At 42.6% G+C, this 26,713-nt stretch overlaps 1 protein-coding gene and 1 long non-coding RNA gene across 11 annotated transcripts in view; both read right to left on the bottom strand.

Moving 5' to 3' along the window:
- LOC102555751 (uncharacterized) overlaps positions 1 to 17,187 on the bottom strand; it is a 53,409-nt gene extending 36,222 nt beyond the window's left edge. The window contains exons 1-3 of one of the 6 annotated variants that reach the window (XR_005497841.2): positions 5,678 to 7,412; positions 4,820 to 5,387; positions 1,292 to 1,362 (exon numbers count right to left, since the gene is read on the bottom strand). This is a non-coding gene — a long non-coding RNA (uncharacterized LOC102555751). Of the gene's footprint in view, positions 1 to 1,291; positions 1,363 to 4,819; positions 7,413 to 16,739 lie in introns of those variants that run through there. The other 5 variants (XR_005497842.2, XR_005497838.2, XR_005497840.2 and 2 more) reach the window with 5 other exon arrangements.
- A 5,100-nt stretch (positions 17,188 to 22,287) lies between these two features.
- The window catches only part of LOC134483819 (GATOR2 complex protein MIOS-like), an 80,620-nt gene continuing 76,194 nt past the window's right edge, over positions 22,288 to 26,713 (bottom strand). For 3 of the 5 annotated variants that reach the window (XR_010060872.1, XR_010060874.1, XM_063279634.1), the window contains one exon: positions 22,289 to 23,619. Coding sequence is in view for 1 of the 5 variants with exons in the window: in XM_063279634.1 (XP_063135704.1) it covers positions 23,591 to 23,619 (29 nt within the window). In the remaining 4 variants the exon portion in view is untranslated. Of the gene's footprint in view, positions 23,620 to 26,713 lie in introns of all 5 variants that reach the window. The other 2 variants (XR_010060873.1, XR_010060871.1) reach the window with 2 other exon arrangements.

Below are 26,713 nucleotides of genomic sequence, written 5' to 3'. Positions count from 1 at the left end.
AAGTCTACCTCCTTACCAAGTTAAAATAAAAAATAATCACAGACTCTAATGTGTCCATTTTTTACTGGTGAACTATGTAATTGTGCTACAAATAAATTATAGGCAATACAAAGCATTCAGAGAATTATTTTTTAAAAGATGGCATTTAAGATATATTTGCGTCTATTAATTTTTCCTCTCCTGTATCTCACTGAGCCCTGGGGCTCGTGTACCTCCCCCTGGGCACTAAGGTTCTCATGTCATGATAGGATTCATGTGTTAAATGAGCTCAAAGGATGTCCCATGTCCAATGAAATCTTGCTAAAACCCTAAACAGTCAAGGTTGATCTTAAGGCAGCATGAAAACCACAGGTGGGTGAGCTCGGACCATCCTCTGGCTGCTCAGAAAGGTATTTCCTCTGATGCCCTGGGCTCTTTGCTCCTTAGATTAATTCTTTGAAATATGATACATGTATACATCTTTTAATCACATCCACCTCCATTTTGCTCTCCCAACACCCCCCAGACCCGATTCCAACCCATTCTCCTCTGCAATAGGTCCCCCTCTCAACGTCATGTCCTTTCTCTGTCTGTCTATCTATCTATCTATCTATCTATCTATCTATCTATCTATCTATCTATTTATCTACTATCTATCATCTATCTATTCATGTCCTTTCTCTATTTATCTATCTATCTATCTATCTATCTATCTATCTATCTATCTATCTACCATCTATCCATCTATCTATCTACCATCTATCTACCTATCTACCATCTATCCATCTACCATCTATCTACCTACCTATCTTTCTTTCTTTCTATCTATCTACCTATCTATCTACCTACCAGAATGTCCTTTATCTATCTATCATCTATCTATCTATCTATCTATCTATCTATCAATCTATCTATCTATAATGGGCCTAATTAGTGCTGCTCATATATGCAGGAATATGGAATTATTTATCAGGGCATGGGTCTATGCCCTCAAACGCCCCCCCAATTCTTAGCCCCACTCTCATCCTCATATACATCATTAACTACTATAAAATTTTCATTTAGGGGTGGTGTGTCATGAGCCCCTCCCACATCATGTTGTAATGTGTTAACTGGCTTAATCTTGCACAGATCTGCAGGTATCCATGGTTATTCTGAATTCATGGGTGCATGGTCATGTCTTGGGCAAAAGACAGCATTTCACAGCGCTCTGCTCCACCATTAGGCGTTATACTCTCGGGACACGTCCTGAGTGCAGGGATGAAGTGTTGACATAGATGTCTCATTTAGGGCTGGGCATTCAGTCACTTACCCACGGCACATAGCCCAGTTATGAGCCTCTGTGTTGACTGCTTCTCTAGCCAAGACTGAGATAACCGAGATCTATGGGTTCAAACACAAATATTCAGGAGTTTGACAGCATGTCCACTCAGCAAAATAATGAGAGTAGATTCCCCACCCTCCTAGGACCTATAACCTCTCCAGCTGTGGTTTTGTGGGAACAGCTGAAGACACCTCTTGGTGATGTCATCCTCCTTCCAGTAAAACTAATCTTTCGAGACCCATTTCTACAGAACACCAACGTCATGTGAAAGGTAGAGGATGTGTTTCACTCTGGTGGCCACACCCTGGGTGATGACTGTGCAGGGTTGTCTACAGTGACAGGGCTGATGGCAGGTGATCTCTCTCTTGCCATGGAGAGAACGATGAAGTGTTTCTCGTGCCCAGTAAAGGAAATATAGGTCCGTGTTCAGGATGCTGAGAGAAACTAGAAAATCTCAGCTCCACACTTACTCTTTACTAAGCTGTGCCTAAAATCCCCATGCTCTCTACTCATTTTCCACTTAAAAGGTGTGTGTTTATTTTATAAAGACATCTCAGCAGGGAAACCTACTAAACCACCACTCACATTGTGGCGTGACTTTTGGAAAGGAGTTTCCTGGGCTCATAAAAGTGCAAGGCCTATCAAATGTTGAGGGGCTGAGGCACAGAGGTGGAGAAGGAAAGATGAAAGGTTAAAACCCATTTGGAAGACCCACTAATTTGAATGGGGGAACTTCAGGTGGAAACAGTAAAAGAAACCTGCCGAAGACAGGACACTTTGCTCAGAGGCCGTTCCGGCCAGTCACAGAACTAAAATAGCTTACCTCAAGATTAATACATGAAACACACCGGCTTGCAGAGGAAGACAAGAAGTCCTTCCTTACCTCAGATCAGAGCATGTGGGAAACAAAGCTCGGGAAATGTGAAGGGTGTTGAGGAGGGTGACTCTAAGGATAATACACCCAGGGCGTGGGGGCTTCGGGTGCTCTTTCCCCAGCTCAGCAGCCCCCTTCCACCCTTTAGCAAGCTCTTCCCCTGCTTCTACCCATGACACTCCTCCTGGTGGCTGCCAGGAATTTCTTGTAATCGTTGCTGTCTTCTATCTTTCACTCTAGTAAATCATCCTTGAGCTTCCTTTTGAGTCCATTTCTGAGTTTCCGTATAAATGAGAGTAAGACACCCCCCCCGCCCCCCGCAAATCTCTACTCGAACCATTGGGGAGATGGAGAGAAGGAAGAAGGATTTAAGGCAACACAGCGAGTTCTAGGTCAGCCTGAGCTACATGAAACCAAGTCTCCAAAGCAAAAAACAAAAAAGAAAGCGAAGCAAAGAAAATGAAATCATTCTACTGGAATCCACTCTAAATCTTGGTTATGTGGGGCATCCGTTCTAAGATCACTTAAACAAGGAAATAAACCTAGCACTTTTATGGCCTCAGAGTTGACAAGAAGTTACCAAAATTCCCAGTGGGCATATACTAGACTTTCACACTCCAGCAAGGGAAACCAGGGACATTCCATTGATGAATCACATCTAGAAGACAAGGGACACTATACAACGCTTTCCCAGACAAAATGAATCTTAACAAAGTTGGGGAGAATGAAATCAACTTAAGAGATTTGGAAGCCATGGGCATATTTCCCAGAAAACATGACAAAGCATGAAGTAAGAAATGCTTGAAAACAAACACTGGGCCAGGAATTAAGCTTGATAAGAGAGAACTCAGTGGGAACATAGAACTGATGCTCAGGCAGATAACATTGGGGAGGACCTTGGGACAGAGTGAGCCAGGTGCAAGGATATGCTACCATTTCCTGGAAGTGTTAGAGGCAAGTTCAAGGGCTTTTTTCATTTTTCTGTTGTAACTGATTATCTGAGGCCAGATCATTTACAATGAACAGAGGATTGGTGGGCCAGTTCCCTTTCTATGGTTCTGATGAAGAGTAACTTAGGGGAGGAAAAGAGTTTTTTTTTTTTTAGCTTACAATTCCAGATCACATCCCATCACTGAAGGAAGTCATGACCAGAACTAGAGGCAGGCCTGTTTACTATACCAGACAGAACTTGGTCTACACCCATGAAGTAGAGCAGGACACAATGGATGATGCTTACTACCTAGCTTGCAGGTAAGTTTATACTCTGCTAACTTTCTTACAGTTCAGAACCACCTGCCAATGGATGATAGCCCTCACACAGTGGCTTGGGGGAGATGACTAAAATATGGATGAGAATCCCTCAGAAAGGTTTTTCTTTTGAACAAAAAAAAAAAAAAACTTTTGTAAAGGCTCTGGCATCAAATCTGGCATGACACATAGAAACTCAAAGTGACAAATATGTGATGCTATCTATCTTAAGTGTATATAAGTAGCTTGGAACACATAGACTGCCAGTGGGAAGGTTCTAATCATATCTTGACACTCGAATATTCGACTATATATGATGTCAAAAGTTTCTGAATGAAAAGAGACCAAAAGAGTCAACATTTTTCCCTGGAAAGACCAAACATCTGGTTATTTTGAATTACTAAACACGTATTTCATTAAAAAACACAGAATAAAATCTTATATATCACTTCCTATGACCTTGGGTGTAGATGTAATTATTTTCCATGGTTTTATGTAAACATAGCAAAAATAGTATGGGTTCCAAAACCAATAGCTGAGCCCAATGATACTAATCCACTTGTAGCCCTTGTTTGGCTTCCAAATCACTGAATGTGCATGCAAGCTCGATGCCCATTGTATCGTCAGGGTTCTCAACCTGTGGTTTGCAACCCCTTTGGGTTGCATATTACATACTTACATTATGGTTCATAACATAGCAAAGTTAGATTTATGAAGTAGCAATGAAATAATTTTATAGCTGGGGTCATCGCAACATGAGGAACTATACAAAGGGTTGTAGCATTTGGAAGGTTGAGAACCACTACTCTAGTGAAACAGAGTAGACAAAATGAATATATATATATTCATTTATAAATAATTTGCCAGAGTGGCTTACAGGCTATAGTCCAACAATGGTCATCTATGAATGGAAAGCCTAGAAATCCAGTAGTTGTTCCACCATGAGACCGGATATCTCAGCTGGTCTTCAGTGTATGTTGGAATCCCAAAGAAGTAGACTCCAATGCCAGTGAAGGAGAGAATTTGCCAGCGAAAGCTGGAGCAAACAGGAAAAGAGAAAGAGTTTCCTTCTTCCATCTGTCCTTTACACAGGCTAACAGAAGAAGATGTGGCCCAGATTAAAGGTAGATCTTCCCATCTCCAAAGATCTGAATTAGGAGTGGGTCTTCCCACTTCAGATGATTTAAACAAGAAAACGTCTCTCACTGGTGTACCCAGCCACTTGGGTTTTAGTTAATTTCATATGTAATCAAGTTAACAACCAAGAATAGCCTCACAACCATACTTTTATGTGCCCACACTAGCTCATCCTGTCACTAAAAACAAGATTTAGAATTGCATTCATCTTCTTGTAGAACCCTTGTTCTCCTATATCTGGTAAAAACACCATTTACCTTGGATTTGAATGAGAATATTTCATTAATCAAGAAGCATTTCTGTTGTGATTTTTCATCTCAAGGTATCCCACTAAGTCAATAGCGTCCAGTCACGTGGTATGCAGCAAATGCTCACCCAGAGCTCTTCAAAGGAAACTAGATCTAACTCGCCAAAATAGAGCTGTGTTGTCCTTTTGGAGCACAGAGAACAGGTTAGCTCATTTGCTTCTTCTTTTTTTCTTTTTTTCTTTTTTTTTTTTCTTTTTTTCGGAGCTGGGGACCAAACCCAGGGCCTTGAGCTTGCTAGGCAAGTGCTCTACCACTGAGCTAAATCCCCAACCCCTGCTCGTTTGCTTCTTAACGAACACCAAATCTTCTTCACCTCTTCACAAAGAAGCTTTGTCCACAGTTTTGATGTCGTTGGTTACTTCAGTTTGAAAAACCTGGCACTCATGGATATGGCTTTAGACTGTGTTTGTCATCAAGCTTAATGGGACTTTCTCTTTTGGGTCTTCTTTTGGTGATTCCTTGTCAACTTTCCACACTTCCTTCTTACCTCTAACCCTTTGATGGCCTCTGGACAAACCTAGTCAGTCGTATTTGGTTAGAGACAAACATTCCGGGACATAGGAAGAAAAACAAGCATGATCATAAGGATGGGGCTTCTCCTTTTAGTTCACAAATAAGTTGAAGACAGCTTAAAACTATTTTGTTTCTTCTCTGACCCGGCACATTGCATACCCCAGACAAGTAGGTACTCGTTTTTAATGTGCTGATTCTGGAATTTTCAAATATTCAAAACAAGTTTCTGGGGATATTGTTAGATATTTATTTGTTATTCAAAGTCATAATGTAGTTAAAATCTATCACACGTACCAGGAAGAGAGAAGTGATCTTCTTGGCTCCCTCGTTGCAGGACCAGACTGGAACAGGCTGTGGACTTGTACTTCAACCTAAATAGCACCCACTTTCTTTAAATTCCTTGGTTCTCTTATAGAGAATGGTCTCCATCTACCCATGGCAACCATTGGTGTGAATGGCTAATTCTGCCCCGTCTACAGGGAATGAAAGTAAAGCTTTTTCTTTTCTAATTTTGTATAGTTTCAGTTTCAGTCATGCAAGCATGTAGATTAGAGTCAAACGAGACCAGACTCTGTACTCCCAAACCATTACCTCGATGTCAGTTCTGACGTGTTCCTCCCTAATGGGTATGTTTCAGTCTCATGTCTACATGCTAAGGCAAAATGCTCTATGTCATTTCCAACTTCTTTCCACCATCCTGCTCCCCACCAATCAAAATTAATTCTTACAGAAGAAAACTCCATCCTGAAATATGAGTCTTTCAAAATTGAGTTGACTCTGATTCAGGTCCTACATCAGAAGCACTGTCTGAGCTACCTCCTAGCTGGAAGTTCAGCACCTCTGGTCTATATAACCAGCATGGACTACGGTGTGGTGGCGTTCACCCATAATCTGAGCACTCAGTAGGCTAAAGCAGGAGGCCTGGGTGTTCAAAGCTACCCTAGCAGAAATTCTGTTCCCAAAAGGCAAGGAAAAAAAAGCTAGAATTTACTGCCTCATTACAAGAACTAAATGAGATTTATATACACATATATACATGTATATGTGTATATATGTATATATATGCGTGTGTGTTACATATATAAACATATACATAACATAGTCATATATGTAAAATACATGCACACATGGTGATATAGTATGTCATTATGCAATACATATTATCATCCATATGACATTCTTGAATGCACGTGCATACCCACAAAGTCACACATACTCATAATCTGTCTAGTGTTGAACTTAACAGAAGCCATTGCTTCAGCATGTATTAAGCCTTAGGCAAAGAACAATATTCAAGAGTGGTACAATATTACTCACTCCTTGCAAAGCTTAAGATGTGGTTTAAAACTAGAATAAGATTCCTGAACTATAGCACATAATTAGAAACTATATTGCATAAATTTACTATGTACTTTATAGCCATTATTAAAACTATCCATAAAGCTGGGTTACCTTTTTTAAATGTCACAAACACACAAACCTAATTTGGATGTAAATGTGGAGTTATCTAATGGAACTGTATCTAAATAGTGCGAATGGGATAGCCATGTGGTATACAATTAGGCCCTGGGGACAATGTATCCCCAACAGTGAGAGCTCCTATCATTTCCTTTCCTTGACATTCAATGGCATCTAACTAGCCTCAAAGGCTCATCAGACAAGAGCTGTGAGTCTTAAAGCCTTATCCTAGTAGGAAGCTACTGAACAGATGTCAATGTTATATCTTTATCCTAGAATTTAGGACTTTGTACACGATAATCTATGTGTTTCTTTACATATGTATTTTATCTTGGAGATATTAAATGTTTATGAGGGTCATTAAAAAAAAGACAATTCATAGCCTGGGTGGGGTGGTTTACACCTTTAATCCCAGCCCTTTGGATGCAGAGGCAGGTGGCTGGATCTCTGTGAGTTCCAGGCCAGCCTGGTCTACATAGTGAGTTCTAGGGAAACCAGAGCTACATAATAGAAACCCTGAGTCACACACACACACACACACACACACACACACACACACACACAGACACAAACACACACACACCACACAAAAACACACAGACACAAACACACAGACACACACACACACTCAGCCACAGTCACACACACACACAGAGTCACACACACACACCACACACACACACTCAGTCACAGTCACACATACACACAGTCACACACACACACACACACACAATACACACATACACACGCACACACAATTTATGAACCTAGTATGATATCACATGCCTGTATTCCCAGCCTTCAAGGGATGGAGATAGGGGGATCAGGAGTTAAAGATCAACCTCAGCTACATAGCAAGTTATAAGCTATCCTGGCTTACAGGGGATCATGCCTTAAATTGAAAAACAAAAAACATACAATACTCAAGTAATGAAAACAGGAGCAAATACCACTGGGAGAACACGTGCATTTGTTCTATTTGGTAAGCAGGAAATATCCGGTTATCATTCATGAATTAGACTAGAAAATGACGCAACACTAAGTAAGTAATCAAGTAGGAAAAGCAAAAAGAACAAAAAGAGAAAGAAAGAAAGAGAGTAGGATGCCCGGGAATCTCCTAAACCCTGGGGCAGTGAGAGATGGCTATTCAACATGATGTTTTCTTTGGATTATTCATCTATCCACCATGCTATAGAGACTATCTTTATGCAGGTAATTATCACAATGTTATAAGTACTACAAATGGCTCTTTGGGAGGCACATGATTTTAGAAGACATGTTAAACTTGGTAAATGGCAGAAAGGACCATGGCAAGGGCTGTGACTGCACTGTTTGACAACCAAATCCTAGTAGAGGCCCTAAAGCTATCTGCCTGGGTTCTTCCCTTGGCAACCAGCACTTGTATTTTGGGTAGTAAGCCCAACACCCGTGTCCTTCTGGAAAATGGAGCTTGGGAACCATTTCTGAGGGCAATGAAGCCATAGAAATGAGTTCCTGGTTGTTGTGGATGCCAGATTTCTATACAGATCTATATACACATGACCTCAAAACTGCTTCCTTGCATATTGGACTCTTCTACTAACGCTTAAAATTAACTGGCTGAGGAAGAACTAGATGCCAATGGAGAGAAGAAACAAAGAAAAGATTTACGCATCCCATTTTCATTCTGCTCTCAGGAGTTGTTCTGAAATTTTGAAAAAAAAGAAAAGAAATATTGAAGCCTGTTATGATTTATTTTTGTTATTTTTTACTCTTTAATTAGGAGGGAGAAGGTACATATAATGTTCTTGAAGCTAGAGCTGAAGCTCCCACAACCCAGAAATGGCAGTTTCTGATATGTGAGCTGACTGATATGTGATCTAGGACCCAACCTGGGTCCTCTGAAAAACACTGCCCAGTCTTAACAGCTGCAATGCTTAAACATAAACACTTCATGCAAAGATGCCCTTAAATCTCTCTAGGCCTATTGAAGGTTTAAAAAAAATGTTCATGGTGTTTTAATAGGTAGAAAACGTCTTTCGAATAAAAGAACATAGTGTCACATAAGAACCGAGAAAATATTATTATAGAGCTTATGTCCTCAGCAATAATAAACGAGGACATAGGATATGTGCCCACCCATGTCACTAACGTGTCAAGACTGGGTCATCCATTCAAATGCCCCATTTCTCCAGGCTTCCGGCCAGCCTTTGTCTTCCAGCAAATCCTTTGTGCTTATGACTCAGTCCTGTGCATTCATACTCTGAATCTCGGGGTTTGTTTGTTCAACGTTCTGTTCTCTCTTGGCTTTCTACTCACTGTGCATCTGCCTCTGCAGATGTCCCTGAAAATCCAAGTACAGAAGAGCCTTGGTCACATCTTCTGGTGTCTTTGCGATCACTGTTTTTGATACTAGAAGAACTTCTTTTCTTCTTGCGTGTTCCAAGAAGGTGTTTTTCACCGTGTTAAACAAAACAAGCTGTGCACAGAAAGGTAGTGCTTGATCTCTCTCCTACAGGAAACCTAAGAGCTGATCTCATTCAAGTTGAGAGTCTAGGTTACTAGAGGTTAGGTAGACTACGAGGAAGAAAGATGGCAGGAGGCATTGATTAATTTGTTCAAAACCACAAGCAGACGAGAGAAACCATGTAGTCACTAGAGATAATAATGGATGTCTATTTTTAAAGTGGAAGAAAGCGTTTTTAAAAATTGGCAAAGAGATTATAAGCATTTGAGAATCTGTGTATGTTGTGATTTAAGCATTAGATAGTGTGTTCCTGTATAGACTACCTCATGATGCCCCCTTTAATGTGCATATTCACATGTACCAGGGAAAATTAATTATAAAAACTCAGAGAGAACTGGGTGTGTTGGCACAGCCTGTAGTCCTAACACTTTGGACACTGAGGCAGGAGGAAGCTGAGAGATATGAGGTGAGGAAAGAGAGACAGAAAGATTACTTAAAACTTAAAAGCGTTTGTCACGGGGCTAAGAACACCTCAAATGCAGCAAAAGAGAACGTAAAAGTACGGAGGCTGGGCAGGATGATTATCAGTCTGAGACTGGAAAAATCCTGTCTCAAAAGACAAACAATGAAACAAAAGCCAACATCCCACAATAGAACTAAATAACAAACAAGCAGGGAAGAAAGAGCCTCTCCAGAGGACAGAGGGCAGCTCTCAGCTGCCTGTCCAGCTGGGATTCCCCAGAGTTTGCTAGGCTCTCTCACTGGCCTCTGAGCAGAGACCTGGGACCCATGCATTTCTAGTGGTCTTTTCCATTTCCTAACCCCTGTAGTCACAGGACTTTGCTAAAGCCATTGCCCTAGTGCCAGTCAAACTTGTCATCCTTACAAAATAACAAATAAAATCCACAAATATTTTGATAAGGTCTATTTAAATAAATGAAACCCGCTATCATTTTGACAGAGCACTTTCTACCAAGGGTGACGGTGTTTACAGGAGTTTAAGCAAATATTTGCATGAGGGGCCCTCGCCTGTTACAACAGTAGGATGGAGTCCAAAGTGCAGCACCTATCCGGGCTTTCCAAGGGCTTCCACGAAGTCTCTGGGAGTGGCTTTCCTGGCCTAGTGCCCATGTCTTTGAAATGGGCATATCAGCTTTAGCCCAGCACCTTATCAAAAACTGTGTCCATTACTGGGCCAAATAAATTAAGGGCTCATTTGAAATCCCTAGCAGTCCTTCCTGGTTCAGACCCAGAAAACAGTCATTTTATATGACAACCTGAATCTCCTCATGGGAGGAGATGGGGCGAGGGGGGCGGGGAGAAAGAGAGAAGGAAAGAGGAAGCTGATGGACCTTGTCCTGACCCTAAGCACCACTCTCCTTCCCAGAATATGACCTGAAGGTGAGGGTGGTGTGGTACTGACTTTTCACCAGGAACGAACGTCGTCAATACAGCTGTCTCTTTTCCCTCGGATCATTAGAAAGCAGAGCGCAACAGGAAGTCAAAGGTTTCAGCAGAATGAAATCAGTTCAGGACATTGAAGAAAGAGAATGGACAGAAATGTCCTCTGTTCCATCACACTTCCATATACCTACAATCACCAATGGAGTCCCCTTTTTATAATATGATGTAAATATTGTATGTCATTCCTGGGGAAGGCAACTCAAACAGAAATGGGCAGTAGGTGCCCAACATCTATGGGAGCACTGGAAAACAAGACACAAGGACACAGACAGACAGACAGCAATCGCAACTCCAGAGTACACAGACTTTTCTGATCTCTCACTTCCGTGCTTGAGTAGAAAACAGTAAGTGTTGTATGTCCAGACATCCCGTCTTTTATTTCTGTTTAAAATAGCCATGACTTTTCTCCACTTCCTGCTCCCACAGCACTGGCTCTGTTAATTGCCCTTTTTTGTCTCTTACACGAGATGGGCTTCATTTTGTCTCCTAGGCTGGCCTGGAATACTTGGAGTAAGAAATCCCATTGTCTCCGGCTCCTGGAGAGCCGGAAGAAATGGAATGCACTTCCCTCTAGAATGAAAGCTCTGAGCTCACTTCCGGGTTGGTTTAAAAAATCCAACAAACCTCACTAATCTCTGGGCACTCCCCAAGCTCAGGACTTGACATCCTACAAATCCCCACCCCGGAAAACTCCGCCTCCAAAAAGTTCCACTATAATATATAAGCCTGTCTTTTGCTCAGTTCCCTGCCGCTTCTAACGCAGGCAGAGGCAGCCACCTCTTGTGTCTTTCCCAATAAATCTGTTGTGTGAGGTTGGTGTGCTCTATGACTTTGTGGTATTACTTGGCTCCCGATTTCCAGGATACCTTCTCCCTCAGAGCTATCACACTTCCACTGGGGAAATGGAAGGGTCAAAGTTAACCCACAAGCCCCAAGGACAGATAACCTCCTGAAATGCTGGGCTATGGTTCTTCGGAAGTAGCAAGCCACACATCTTTGCTCCCCTAAAAAAAATTATTTGCACCAGATGTGCATGATTGGATGTGGGCAGGAAGTACAAAGGGAGGAAATATGTATGCTTGCTCCTGATTGGAGCGGATGGGAAATCAGGATATATGCTTGCCCCTGATTGGAGCTGATGGGAAATACGGTATCCCTACAGTTTTGCTCTTTTAAGCCTCTGTAAAATGTGACTCTTTGCCATTTCCTGGAAATCCAGGAATGGACCTGGCCTGAGTCCATCATCCTGGCAGATATTTAATAAAAGCTTGCTTCAGATTTGGCTCAAAATTGTGGAACTGGCTTTTCTCTCATGAATCTTGAATTTAGTAGAAGCCTTCCTGCTCAGAGCTGTAACACTTATAGCCACCAGTGCACTCAACTTAGTGTTTTGTCTTTCTGCCAATTAACATTTATTGCTTTTATTATCTTTTTCGGTACTAGGAGGCAACCCCGGGCTTCAAGCGTGTCAAGCATGCGCTGTACTGTAAAACTATAACCCAGCCCACAACCCACTTCAATTGGCCTAGTGGTTTCAGCTGGACCGTCTTTGGGTGGAGCTCAGCTAGTGAAAGGCCAGAGGGTGTCTATTCATGAGCCAGAAGCAGGTAAAAATCTTTGTGAAGCTGCTATGCTATAGCTTGTGGCACCTGCCTATAATCCCAGCGTTGGGCTGATGGGGAAGTCTTGGTTATAGAGCAAGACCTGGGCGAGAGAGAGAGAGAGAGAGAGAGAGAGAGAGAGAGAGAGAGAGAGAGAGAGAGAGAGAGAGGGAGGGAGGGAGGGAGGGAGGGAGGGAGGGGAGGGAGAGAGAGAGAGAGAGAGAGAGAGAGAGAGAGAGAGAGAGAACGAGCAACCTTGAGCAACCTTCTTCTCACCAATCCCCACCCCCCAACCCCCCAACCCCCACCCCCGTTTCCTGCCTCCAATTCTCAAGCAAAAGAAATGCAGACGCTCAGAGGAACACAAGCATAGAGTTTACACCCTACAGGGAAACTTCTCTCACAGAATTGCTGTGAATGGCTGTGGGTTTAGTTCCTTTATGACTAAAGGTAATGGTTACTCTGTTTACTATTTCACTTCTTTTTAAGGCCCAAGTGGCCATATGATAGTGTCGTAAGGTTTCCTTGTTTGGGTTTTGGTTTTAACCAATGCTCTGGTTCTTTTAGAGACATTGGCCAGGATCTGGGTGTGGTTGTTCACGCTTCAATCTCAGCGCATCGAAAGCTGAAGCCAAGGCAGGAAAACTACTTCACCTATCTGTCTGGCCCACAGACTGGGAAGAAAGCTGAGGGAAGAGGAGAGAAAGCAGGGGAAAGGGAAAGACAAAAGTAGGCAAGGAAAAGAAGGAGGAAACTGGAGGCAGACAGGCTACCTGGGAGAACACAGGAAGTCTAACTTGTTCATCCACCTCCTCCCTCAAGGGGAGCTAATTTCTCAGCAATAAAAGGTCAGTGGTGCTTAGGTTCTTATCTACCTGGACTTCTTCCCATGAGCAGTGAAGAGGAGCAGGAAGCCCAAAACTGTTTTGCATACCCACAGGCCTATGGTAACCTTGTAGCCTTGGGGAACAACAACGAGGCACATCCGGCTGACCAGCTGGCTTAGTAACACTAGTGACTCTGTTTCCTTGCTAAAAATATGCACCTCCTGGACTTGCATTTCCTGAGTCAGGTAGGTAGGTAGGGGTGTGTGTGTGTGTGTGTGTGTGTGTGTGTGTGTGTGTGCGCGAGCGCGCGCGCGTGCTCGCTCGCTCGAGTGTGGATGTCTGTGTGTCCGTGTGTGCGTGTGTGTGCAATTTACATTACAGAATTTGAATTACAGAATGCACTGGACATGTGTGGGCACAGTGGTCTAGTCTAGGAACCAAGTTTCTGTTTCACAAGAAATATCCTGACTCTGTGGTGACCTTAATACTCTTTTCTTTTATTTAATTTTGGGCTGATGTTAGAGCAATTCATTTTCTGTCATGCCCTAAGCCCAGAATATCTGCATAGAAGCTTATCATGCTACATTGGTCTACATGGTCGGTCCTGCTTTCAAGAGCTCTTTTGGTCTAGAAGCTCGTGATCTTCATTTCCGGAAAGTAGTATTTGTGAATATCAGTGAAGCAGAGAACTATTCACCTTGATGTCTACTCTCAGGGCCTTCTGTCCAGCCTCAGTGGTGTTTGAAGATCTGTACCCTCAGTGATCCCAGTTTCTTAAAGAGACACAACGTACAGACCTCATGACTATAGCATTAATATACACACACCAGTTTATACAAAGGTCCTCTGCTTCCTCCCAGAACTGTGTCTGAATCTGCTGAAATTCTCGTTGCAGGTGGATATGTGGAGTCAAGTAGCTTAATCTGCTAAAAGCCAAGCTTTCTCAAGCCTTCTCCCTGCCAGCTGCCCCATGGTTGGTTTTGAGAAACGACCTGATATCCTAGGAATTGCTTTGGCAAACCTTGGTTGAAGTATGGAGATTCTAACAGTTTGGTTATGGGTCTTTGCTTCAGGATCTTTCAATCACTACCTCGCTAAAGACCATTTCTTATAAGTGAGTGTCATATACCCCATACTGGCACGTCTGTGGAGCAGTATCTCCCAAACCCTCTAGTAGGACATTTTGGATTCTATTACGTGCAGAATTAAAATTGGGAAAGATCCTTCTAGAAACACATTTCTGACCTACTTTAAAATTATATGACTTTATAAAAAGTCACAGGACCAATGAGAACTTGCCACATAAGTCTGCTGACCCAAACACAATCCATAAAACTCATGACAGAAGGAAAGAACGATCTTCCAAAAACTGTCCTTTGAGCTCCATACACAGGTACCATGGTACTCCCTTGGACACACACACACACACACACACACACACACACACACACACACACACTTAATAAACAAATTTTTAAAACAAAATTTAAAAAGTGGTGCAGAACCAAGTGTGAGTGGTGCAAAATTGTAAAACCACCCCCAGCCACAGGAAATGGATGCTTGAGACAGGAGGATCACTACAAGTTCAAAGCCAGTTCTATGAATTATAGGCCAGCCTAGACCGTATACTGAGATGCTGTCTCAAAAGAATGCAATGCAGAGTTTCACACATTTAATGGAGATAAAAGTTTTCACCGATGATCCCTTTGCATCAATAAAGGCTTTATGTCACCAGACTAAGCAGAAAGGCATTTATTATCTTGGTACTTTTTGGAAAGCAAAGAACTCATCTTAAATCTCGGCAAGGAGAAGCAAGCAGAAAGGCTCAGGCCAGGAGCTGTTGTGCAAAACAGAACCTTCACTCCACTTCAATGCTTACTGCTTAGTTCCCACAGGCCTAGGAGAGAGAAGTGAAACTCCATGTATTTCACCCAGAGACAGTGCATGGTGACAGGTGGTTTCCCTGTGTATAGGCAATACCCCACTTCAATTCACTTCTGCCTCTGAGCAGTCTGCTGTGGGAGGCCACATTTGTGCCCCACGTACTACCTCGTCTTGAGTATGAGCCGAACATGTGATTTTGATGGAATGACGTCTCGTGAGCACATCCTATTAAGCCTTTAAAAAGGATTGTATCAATGTAAATAAGGTCTCTAGTCAGATGAGTGTAAGAGAAATAAGAATGAAGTTATCTTGGATGAGCCTGGCCTAATCAGATGAGGGGTGTGTGTGTGTGTGTGTGTGTGTGTGTGTGTGTTTTGAAACAGGGTCTCATGTTGCCCAGACTGTTGCCATGTAGTCAGTTATACCTCTCTGGTGTGTATGTGATACCTCTGGTGTGTGTGTGTGTGTGTGTGTGTGTGTGTGTGTGTGTGTGTGTGTGTGTGTGTTTTGAAACAGGGTTTCATGGTTGCTCAGACTGTGAATCCCTATGTAGTCAATGCTACCTCTGAATTGATCTTTCAGTGCCTAACTCACCATGCTTGCTTCAAACCCTGATGGCCCAAAATCACCAAACCTGTGACACAGAATGATCCTTATCTCTTTATGAGTCATTCACCTCCCGTGTTTGTCATAGTAACGTAAAACAACACAAGCAACCACAAGAATGTCATGTGCAGAAAGCACGGGGTTCTCCCAGAACTCAAGCTGCAAGGCTTTGAGAGAATCTCATCTCTTAAATCCAGTCTGGGGGCTGGGGCCTGGGGTGCACACCTTTAATCCTAGTACTGGGGAAGCAGGAGCAGGAGATTTCTGGGAGTTCAAGATTAGCCTGGTCTACAGAATGAGTTCCATAGAGACCCTGTCTCATCCCATTCTGCCCCCTCTGCCCCCCAATAAACTCCATCCAACTACTTAAATGTTAGCTAGCATCCAGCCAAACTTTAGTATTGGTTATCCCTTCCTTAGAAGATTTCTTCCCAAGACATATTTGGGCAAGTTAGGAAAGTCTCTGATTGGTTTTATTTGTTTCAGAGTTGGTAGTTTCGACATGGCCAAGGTCAGCCAGTCTGTTTGAGAACTCATGAAAAGGAATCAGTGTTTCTGAAGGGAATCCCCAAGATGAATCAAGGGTTTCAACTCATGCAGCAATGCTTCCTTCTAAAAAGGGCTTTCTCCCTAAGGCTCTGCAGGGAGATGACTGCTACTCCAGGAACGGTCTCTACCAGTACAACGTTCACATGGAGATTTAAGGACCTTCCTTTGGTTTTGTTTGCTTGCTTGCCTTTGAGCTGTCATCTCGCCCTTTAGAATTCACCGTGCAGCACAGGGCAGCCTCACTCTCAGGACAAGCCTCCTGCCTCAGCCCGCTGAGTACTGGAATGACAGGTGGGCCGCACAACACCAGCTCAGCTTCTCCGACCTCCTGCGCATGCTGCGTTGTGTTCCCATGTTCCAGTCAATAGTGATATATGCCCATAGTGATGATATTCCCAGCTGCTTTCTTACCGAAAATCAAACAACCCATTCACAAACCAGTGACACAAAGATGTCATTATTTTACAAAAGATTCTTCCTGAAGAAAAGCACTAAAATGATTGGTTTTGAGTTTATCTTACCACATACTGGTCCTTCTCCAGGCAGTGGAAGAGTATGGGGATGCACAGGATCCCAGGAAAATAGTTTTGTGAATACATTTGTTCATCAATGCGTAATCCCCATAGCCAAATTCCCAGGATGCTCTACTTGCCACTCTGATATGCTTCTGTTCTCACCTCAAGTGTGCTTTAATAAAGCCTGACTAATACCTCCAGACCCAACTTCCTCTCGCTGCAGAACAGCACTGCTGAGGAGTGGTAAACGTTGAGAATGAAATTTAAGCAACTGTGGTCTCCAGGAGCAAAACAGAAAACATTACTTGCTAGACCTTGTGTTGTAATTTCCCACATCGCTACCTCAAGGACTGGCAAGAAGTCAGGCACTGTCTCCTCGGGACGCTTAGCAACTTCTTACAAAACTATACTTTGTGGGTTTCCCAGGTGCCTGTCACTTCCTGAGCAGCACACAGGAATGAAACAGTTCCTTAACTTTTACAGTGGTAAGCGACTGGGACACACTCTCTGAAGCTAAGTGTTTACTGCTTATAAATAAGGAACTTACCTCTAGACTCATGCAACTAGCTCACGCTCTAACTTGGAGCTGAGATTAAAACCCAAGTTTGGGGTTGGGCTGCTGGTTTTGTTATTTATGTCATTTTGAAGCCAGGGCCTGGTACGTGCTGCCCCTGTACTCCATCCCTGAGTGACATTCCCTCCTCTGCTACCTCTGACTCCTGTCCCTGTAGCAAAGCCATCAGTGGATATGCATAAAGAAATATTCACCAGGCAATATTCCACGAGTAAGGCCCACTAAACTATTATCCCACATTCATGACATGAGCACATTGGTGTAGTGGCTTGAATATGGTTGGCTCAGAGAGTGGCACTACTTGGAGGTGGAAGCCTTGCGGTAGGTGTGTCACTATGGGCGTGGGCTTTAAGACCCTCTCCCTAGCTGCCTGAAAGCCAGTCTTTTCCTGTGTGCCTTTGGATGAAGATGTAGAACTCTCAGCTCCTCCTGCACCATGCCTGCCTAGATGCTGCCATGCTCCTGCGTGGACTGAACCTCTGAACCTGTAAGCCAGGCCCCCAATTAAATGTTTTTTATAAGAGTCGCCTTGGTATCTGTTCATAAAAGTAAAATCCAAATTAAGACAATTGGGGTGAGCCAGTGCCTTGAGTATCAGTCTAGATCCTGCCTACCTTGGAGGTCTTAGCCTTTATCCCCTGTAACAGGCACATGCATACGTCCATACAGAGGGCAGAGAACAACTTGGTGTATTGATTCTCAGGCCTTGTGATGGGTATATTTTTTGTTGTTTTGATTTTTTTTTTTTGAGATAGGGTCTCTGACACAGCTAAAACTTGCCAAGTAGGCTGGGCTTGCGTACCAGGGAAGCCCAGCTATGCCAGCTTCCTGAGAACTGTGATAAAAAGCATGCCACCATGCCCAACGTTTTATTCTATTGTGGATACTGGTGATTCAACTCAGGCCCTGGAGATGCAGGACAAGAACTTTACTGGCTGAGCCATCTTTCTGGCCCCAGAAACATCGGTCTCTTAAGTCTGTTACTGATCCTTCCCTGTCAGTCTGAACTTGGTGAGGCTCCCTTTTTTGTCTAAGTTGGCGTTGTCCCCTGGAGACTCTGTTAGTCTTTACCTAGGCTTTCTGTAACAAATCTGTCTCGTAGGCCATTGTTAAGGCTCTGACTAATATGTGCAGGGTCTCTTTAATGTCCTGCTCTCTTGCGTTCACTGTATTTAATACACAGCTATGAGCACTAGCACTGAAATGTTTGTAGAATTGGGATTTCCAAAAGATACATTTCTATTGGCTAGTCAGCTTTAGGAGTGTGGCTTCCTAGCCCAACTTGCTCAGTAGAGACAGGGTACAGGGATCAATCAAAAGAATTCTTCCTGACAAATTTTGGCTGAGCTAGACTGGATTTAAGAGTGGAGAGTCAGGGGATCACGTCAATGATCTTAGGAAAAATCCTTGGAAAGGCCCTAGATTTCAAGGTCTCCTTACCCCATGCAATTCTCCCTTTCAAAGGATCTGCCACAGGGAGGAGAGACATACATTTTAATCCACTGAGGCCTTCAGAGTAGGTCCTCCTTCCTCTGGGTTACACCTAGACAGACAATCACAGTGTACTTACTGTGAGCGACAGGACTGGGCTGCTCCTGCTGCCTGATGCTCCGTCCTCTAGCGACAGATCACTATGTCAGACTCAAGGACACCAGAGTCCTGATAAACATGTTCTCAGAACTGCAGTGTGACTCCTGCAGCCACATCCAACATAGTCTTCCATCTGCTCAGACCAAAGGCAGCAGGCTGCACTTCCTGTGCCTGCAGTGTTCTTTCTACTTTCTTCTCCACATGTGTCCTCCTGCACACCAAACCCCCAAGTATAAGTCAACTAGCAGAATGCTGACATGATTGCCATTCAGGAGACCCAGAACCCCACAAACCTAACACGGGGGTACACACCTGCAACATCAACACCCAGGAGGTAAAAGCAGAAGAAGATGACGTCCAAGATTATCCTTAGATGACGTCTAAGATTATATCTTTAGATATAAAGAGTTTGAGACCAGTCTAGGATATAAGGCCCTGTCTCTAAACAAGCAAGCAAACAGTCAAAGGACCTAAACTGATAAAAACAGATGGAGGTAGGTTTTAAGATTGTCATGTAAAGACATGCACCGTGTCAAGTTCCTGACATTTCCTACCTCAAGAGCGTGAAGGAGGACCACCACATGTTATGGGGCCTGGCTACCTAAGACAAACAGGCCATTGCAATGAACCACTTCAGCCATGGCTTCATTCTGCTTTTAGGATCACGCACTGCTCCCCAGTCAGTCTCCACAGTGTCACTAACTTCTTCCTTCCTTCTCCTGCCAACATGAGGCACTTCGGCACCCATACCAAGTGTGACAGATAGAAATCCCTTGAAACCATAAGCTATTCCTCCCTTTACTTGCTTTTGTCAAGTGTTTTGTCTCAGGCACGAGAAAAGTAACTGGTATACATGCATCTCACTCTGCTTCCCAACCTCAAGACCATTTAGTTTCAGTTTGGTTTTTTTTTTTTCCCTTCGGAGCTGGGGACCGAACCCAGGGCCTTGCTCTTGCTAGGCAAGCGCTCTACCACTGAGCTAAATCCCCAACCCTCAAGACCATTTAGTAAGGCCGAGTAAACTTTCAAAGCTTCAGTCGTCAAAAGAAGATTCTAGTGTATTGTGGTGCTCCGTCCTGAATATTGAAACTTGCTGGTCTGGGTCTAGCATTCTTATTTTATAGATTAAAAAATATTGAGGTCATAAATTATATGATCTGCCTAAAACTATAAATTGGTTTTTTTAAAACTTCTGAAATTTGTACATCAGATATTATATGGATTTACCTTGACCAATTTGAAAAGATATCCCAAAGGTTTTAAGAAACAAGGAATATACAATCAAAATGCAATTTCTCTCCACAAATGGGAAAAGTGATGTTACCTTTGCTATGGGACCATTTCCTTCTCTCTGTGGCAAAGGATGGGGCATAGTTTCTCTCTCTAAAAGGCCTAACAGACCACTAAAGTGACATCACCTGATGAAGTTTGCTTTTTTTTTTAATTATTTTATTGACTTACACTGCAAGTCTTGTCCCTTTTCCCAGTGCCCCTCCATGGGTTTAACGATGGGGAAAGCAGAGTGATCCTTTAGGGCAGAGGAACCAAAGCCACTGCTGAGGAGAACTCCCCAGAACTGTGCACACTGAGGCAAGATGCTGGCTGTAACTACTTCATCTGCGTAAGCCAGTGCCCCACACTAGCATGCACTTCCTGTTCACTGTTACCCATTCTCGCACTTTTGTGTAACAGTTTCCTTATACAACATCACAACCAAACAGTTCTTAGAACCTTGAGGATAACCTTCAGGATTATCCTCGAGACTTTCATTTGCTCAAAGGTCTTCCTCCTCCGTTCAATGTATTAAACTGCATGATACAAGAGAGAACACGCTCATTTCTCTTATCTTGAAGATTTCTCTTATCTTCCTTCACCACCTCTTCTATCTTATTTATGAAAGTTTAACTCCTTTTGTGTGCTGTGTAAATAAAATTACATCGATGGAGGCATGTCTTGGTGGTCAAGCCTCTTACCGAGCATGTAAGAGGCCCTGGGTCTCCCCAGAACCTGAAACCAATTAAACTTTAGAGCCAGGCATGGTAATACTCACTGGTAGTCTGAGAATTTAGGATGGGGAAGGTGGAGGATCAATTCAAGGTCACCCTTAGATACATAGCCAGTTTGAGACCAGCCTGAGTCATAGTAGACCCTGTTTCCAAAAACAAAACAAAAATAATAAAATATAAAAAATATTCTATGCATAGAAATCTTATCATTGAAAAACAAGCTCATTAACTAAAATTTCACACCAGATGGGAGACTGGGCTGTTTTGCTCACAGTGTGGAGTAAGAGTTGAAGGATTTTTGGGCTAGGCTCTCATGTTTGCAGTTTGGTCACCCTCTACTTCCTTCCCACCTCCTTCCGCTGGCTTAAGCATTGGCTTGGGTGAGCAATGTGCCAACACAACCCTTTGCTCAGAATACAAGAATCATGCCACCCACAGACTGGTGGCTGGAGGCCAGAACCCTGGCAGCAGTGCAGGCGGGAGCCAGGCCATGGCTAGAGCAGGAATTTCTAGTCATGGTTTCTTCCCGGGAGTCATTTGCTGTCACCACCACCAGCCGAAGGAAGGCAAGAATGAGAAAGGAGTCAGGGAGCTGCCTCCCACCTGCGCATGCTCTACATGAGAGACCGCTCACATCCCTCTCCATTGGTTCTGTCTACTTGAAAGAGCTACTATGGCAAGAATGTAAACCAAACCAGAAAGGTTTAGGCTGCAGGTCTGTTGGTGAAGGAAGGCAGGCAGTCTCATATGTCCTTAGTCAGAGAACAGATAACAAGGCTCCCTGGAGAACAATTTGACAGCAATTATCAGGCTTCCAAATGCCCAGACCTGTGGCCTAGTGGCCCATCTTCTGGAAACTTAGCCTCGGGGTATAATTAAGAAAGCGCAGAAAGACTGTGTAAAAGGGTGTTTATCAAGGAGCTGTTTGCAACAGAAAAATATCAGAAACAACTACATGTCCAGTAAGAGACTTAAACAGTGGTTATTTTAAAATGTGAACATCTTGAAAGGCTACTGATATGGGAAGATGTATAAAATGTAATTATCAAGCATAAAGCAATTCATAAATTTGTTGATAAGGGTAGCACATACATGTGCACAGAAAGGGGTGTAGGAAAATGCGCTCCCAACCTATCCAATGTGATAGTTTTGTTTTACTTTTTAATCAACTTATATTTCCTTAATTTTAAATTTCACCATATTGTGTGTGTGTGTGTGTGTGTGTGTGTGTGTGTGTGTATGTTGTAATGAGAAAAAATAACTTTGCACTTAAGTTAGATAAAAGGAGCTGAAGTGTGTAGGTCAACGATAGAGTACATGTGTAGCATTCATAATTCTGGTACTCTATGCCTAGTACCTCTTCCCAACCCCCCCCCACACACACACACATACATATACACACACAAATATACAAAAACATGCAAAAGTGGTTTTATAAGCATGGCTATCTCATGGCTGCTATCAAATGTTACTCTTACAGCAGATACAGAAGAATGTCAAGATGGCCTATATCCAACATTGCTCAATACTTAAAACTCTAACTTCTATTGTTGTTTCCTTAGGGTGAGCATTTGTACTACATTTCAGCACGGTGTCCCCGAAGGAAATGGTGGCACCCCTGCATACATCACTGCAAACAGGGAAAGTCTACCCATTTGGTTTTGTATAAAAGTCTGTCAGTTTTGATCCATGAGATATGTCACGCTGTGATCTACTGCAATGACTTCATTTGCAAATGGGAACCTCCAGTTCTGAGGCCAGCTCCTTCAAAAGGTTCCTGCGGAACCCCAGGCCTGCACAGCCTGCCCGTGCTCGATTCAGCACCACTACGGAATGAAGGTCATGTTGTCAGAGCCTTTGAGTGAAATCCAGCTTATGAACATAAAACTCTTACGAGCCTCCTAAGAATGAAGGAGGAGCCTTTGGAAACAGAAGAAACGGAAGTAGGATGACTCACAGGAGAACCCAGGGCTGTTTCTCGATGAGATGCTACAAAATTCCTTTAATGGGCCAATTCCAGAGCTCTTACGACAACCAAGTCTTCAGCCCCTGGTTGAATCTGTACTGTCAACATTCACGCCCAACTCATAAACACAATTATTTTTATTTGGTTCAAAGTTTTAAGGGAAGTTCTTAGCCAACATTAATTGAGAAGCTGTTTTTTTAAAGCAGTATATATACGTTTAAAGTAAAACTATTTAAAGTACATAGCAGTCACTTTCTAAAATGAAGCCAAATACTGAATCAGATTCTATTGAATTATCAATACACATAAATACATGGAAATACGGATGATAAAAAGAAATCAACATCTGGGACCACTGTGTCATATTTGTCTCTTTCATATAAAAACAACAATAGCAACAACAAGTCATCCTATCCATTCGGCAGCATGAAAGTTCATCGTTAATGTTGAAACAACTGAGTCTACTTGAAAAATAGTTCACTATTCACTGTGTTAAGGCTTATTAGTTATTTCGGAAATCAAGGTCAATATTTCTCAGGTTTTATCCCCTTAATCATGTACCATAAGTTTATGTAAGATAATAGTTAGTGCTGTGGTTTCACAATGTCCTAGTGTAAATCCAAGCCAGATGTGTTGCACACTTTAATCCCAGTACTCGGGCAGTCCGAGGCAGGTAGATCTGTATGAGCCTTGTCTTCATAGCATCATAGCAAGTTCGAGGTCAGTCACAGTTACACAGAAAGATCCGGTCTACAAACAAACAAACAAACAAACAAACAAAACTAAGTAATGAAATTTCAGTGGAATAGTGTTGAAAAGTAGAAGTTTTCAGAAGTGGTTAGCATATTAGCTTTTTGGGGGGGTCAGTGTCCATAGTTTTCAGAAGACCTTCCCTGTTCAATTCTGAGCTTTATTAGTTTTAATGATATCCACGTCTTTTTGTTTCCTGTAGAAATAAAAACAAATCCATCCCAAACACAACATATTCACTGACTTCCATTCTGATGTTAACACACCCTCATAGTATACAGGCTGATTTAATTCCTTGGGTTTTTCGTCTATAATCTAGTCTCTTAGTCACTCTGATCCCTTTTTGTTAATGTTCAGAAAATTTAAATTTAACAGAGCACTAGTCTATCCCTGGGGGTCCTTAGTCTTCCTTTTTTGTTCTATAAGTATTTCTTTTATGATACCTATAGCTCTTTTTACAACTGTTTTGTCCTGTAGACTTGTGTGTTATACCTACAATATGCCTTATATTATAATTTGCAAAGAATTGCTTTGCCTTACTGGAGGTCTGCAAGGGCATTGTCAATCTCAATTTGTACATGTATCCCCATAATAGCATTAATACCAGCAAATGTGTATTTAAAGAATCAGCCTTTTCAGAACTAAAAGCAGTTGCCCATTAAGGCCCTGATTATGTATCAGTGGTATGGTACAAAAGGAAACACATCCATCTGCTAGAATTCATTTCTTTGGTACATGTAGAGTCACTTCCAGTGGGTCACAGAGTTTAGTTATACAAAGAACAAGTAGACTCCACTCAAGCTTTGAGTATTATACAATAGCAGGACAAATGGTCCAAGGCAGATGGAAGTCACAGTTATTTTCCTGGGTTGCCTAACTCAGTCTATTATCTATCTATATTTTCAGATCCACAGTCAACCAAGACTTTATGCTTACCATGCCCAGCCCGCTCTGAGAGTGCTAAGAAAACTATAAAATTGAGCCATTAAAAACTGAACATGGAGCAAGCCATCTGCACACCCATAGCTAGCGTGAGTGTCCGGGTCCTATCACTAGCTCCAGTCTTCTGCTCGTTCTGTCACCAACAGCTCCTTCCTGTCCTTTCTACTGAATCATCTCACTTGACTTCGTCTCTGCACATTCTGACTCTTCTCACCAAACTGTATCCAGATTTCCCTGCCATAGAATTCCCCCATAGCATCTACCTGGCAGAACTCGGTGTCAACCCAGTGCTGACCTTTTGCATATAGCAGATTTGGTTTTCCTTCACATGGTTGAGTACAGAAGAAATAACTGGGCATTTTGGTGGCCCAAATCGGTGAGTACCAATCTTAGATATGTTCTTCAGGCTGACTGTACCTTTCCTATAATCCCCTAGCTTGTTCCCACTTCCAAAGCTCTCTCCCATCAAGTCTGCCAGCTACCCTTTGCCTCACTCCTCACCACATAACCTTCCATCCCATTCTACTGAGCTCATGAAAGCCACCCCAGGGCAATTTCTCTACTCCAACTACCTAGTCATCATATCTGATTATATTGACAACACTACTTCTCTTCATATACTGAAAGGTCTTTATCATTGATTTGGAGCCTGTCCTTCAGGGTGTACTATGAATCTTCCCCAAATTTTCAAGTGCTAATGTGAAATTAACCCCACTTACATATATGTGTATACAAGTTCAACTTTTTAAAAAAGTTCCTCATCAGCATTTGAACAAGCTTGGCTCTCATAGCAGAGAAAGAGGCACCCACCTCCTTCAAAATCTCTTCTCTCTGGCAGCCTGTATCACTTCTATTCTTCATTGTCAAGGTTTTTTGGGAAGCTTTATCATACTCAGAGTGCTCTCATTCACCAAGTCTATTTCTCAGTTCCTGCCATCTAATTTGCCTTAACCTTATTCTACCATAAGTGCTCTTGAAAAATTATTAAAGTGCTGCGCATGTGACCAAATGCAGTAAATAACTAGCTATCTCTCTATGTCTCTGTGTGTCTTTCTGCCTCTCTGTCTCCCTGTCTCTCTGCCTCCCTCTCCCTCTCCCCCCACCCCCCAGTGGCCTGCTATGAAACCCAGTCAGGTTGACCTGTAACTTGCAGCAAATCTTTTGCCTTGGCCTCCCCACTTCTGGCCATGGGAGGTTGGGTAAATAATTTTCTAATTGTTATTTCTTTAGCATTTGATAGTATCTCACTGTCATGAGAACACCATCTGAGGGAATCAGAACTGGGTTTCCAGTTGAGGCCCTTACATGTTCTAGGGATGAATTTCCCCACGGAGCTCACGCTCTTCAAATGCTCTTCTCTTCATAGTTCCCAGGGCTCCTCACTCTGCTATTTAAAATCCCTGTGCCCTGTTCCGACTCCTCTTTACATGGCTCCTGCTCACTAGTCCTGAGACAGTATTTCCCTTTCATGAGTTGTCTACTTACTCTGGGCTATCATTCTTGGGAGTCTAAAATCCCCAAATGACCACATACTTGAGTGAATTCCAAGCTATAGAAGCAAGATATGTTTTTTCAAATGCCCTACATCTTTAATCTCAGTCTTTTCTACCAACTTCAGATTACATGCTAGCCTATTTGCTGAATATCCTCAAATGCTTATACACAGGCTTGCTGAGCTCAACACAGAGCCCCAAATGGAAACTCCTACCTTCAAGTCACTTTGCACTGTTTCACACATCAGCAAAAAGTGTCACTGCTCACCTAGCTACCCACCCATTTCACTTTCAAACACACATACCCAATACATACCAGAGTCCTATTAATCTGCTCCTGGTTCCTGCAAGCCTTTTATCACTCAGCTCAATTTATGATTCTCATACAGCTGTCTTTGTGAGTCACGCATATATCTACAATGTCTGTAAGGAGGGATATGGTGCTGGCTTTCTCTTCCAAAAGCTTTCCTTTTTTTCTCCTTATCACCTTAAAAGGCAGTGTCAGTAAGAAGATGTCCCAGGTCTTGTCAGAAAAATCTTCTATTTATACACATTGCCAGTGCTTGATCATGCTGACAGAACAACAAGGAAGGAGTTTCTTTCTACAAAGAGACTTAGAAAGCTCTGGTTATCATGGTGTAGATGTGTGTATCATCTGT

Source organism: Rattus norvegicus, chromosome 20 (genome assembly GCF_036323735.1).
Source record: "Rattus norvegicus strain BN/NHsdMcwi chromosome 20, GRCr8, whole genome shotgun sequence".
Lineage (NCBI taxonomy): Eukaryota > Metazoa > Chordata > Mammalia > Rodentia > Muridae > Rattus > Rattus norvegicus.
The sequence above is the reverse complement of the archived record's forward strand: the minus strand, read 5'-3'. Positions and strand labels throughout refer to the sequence as shown.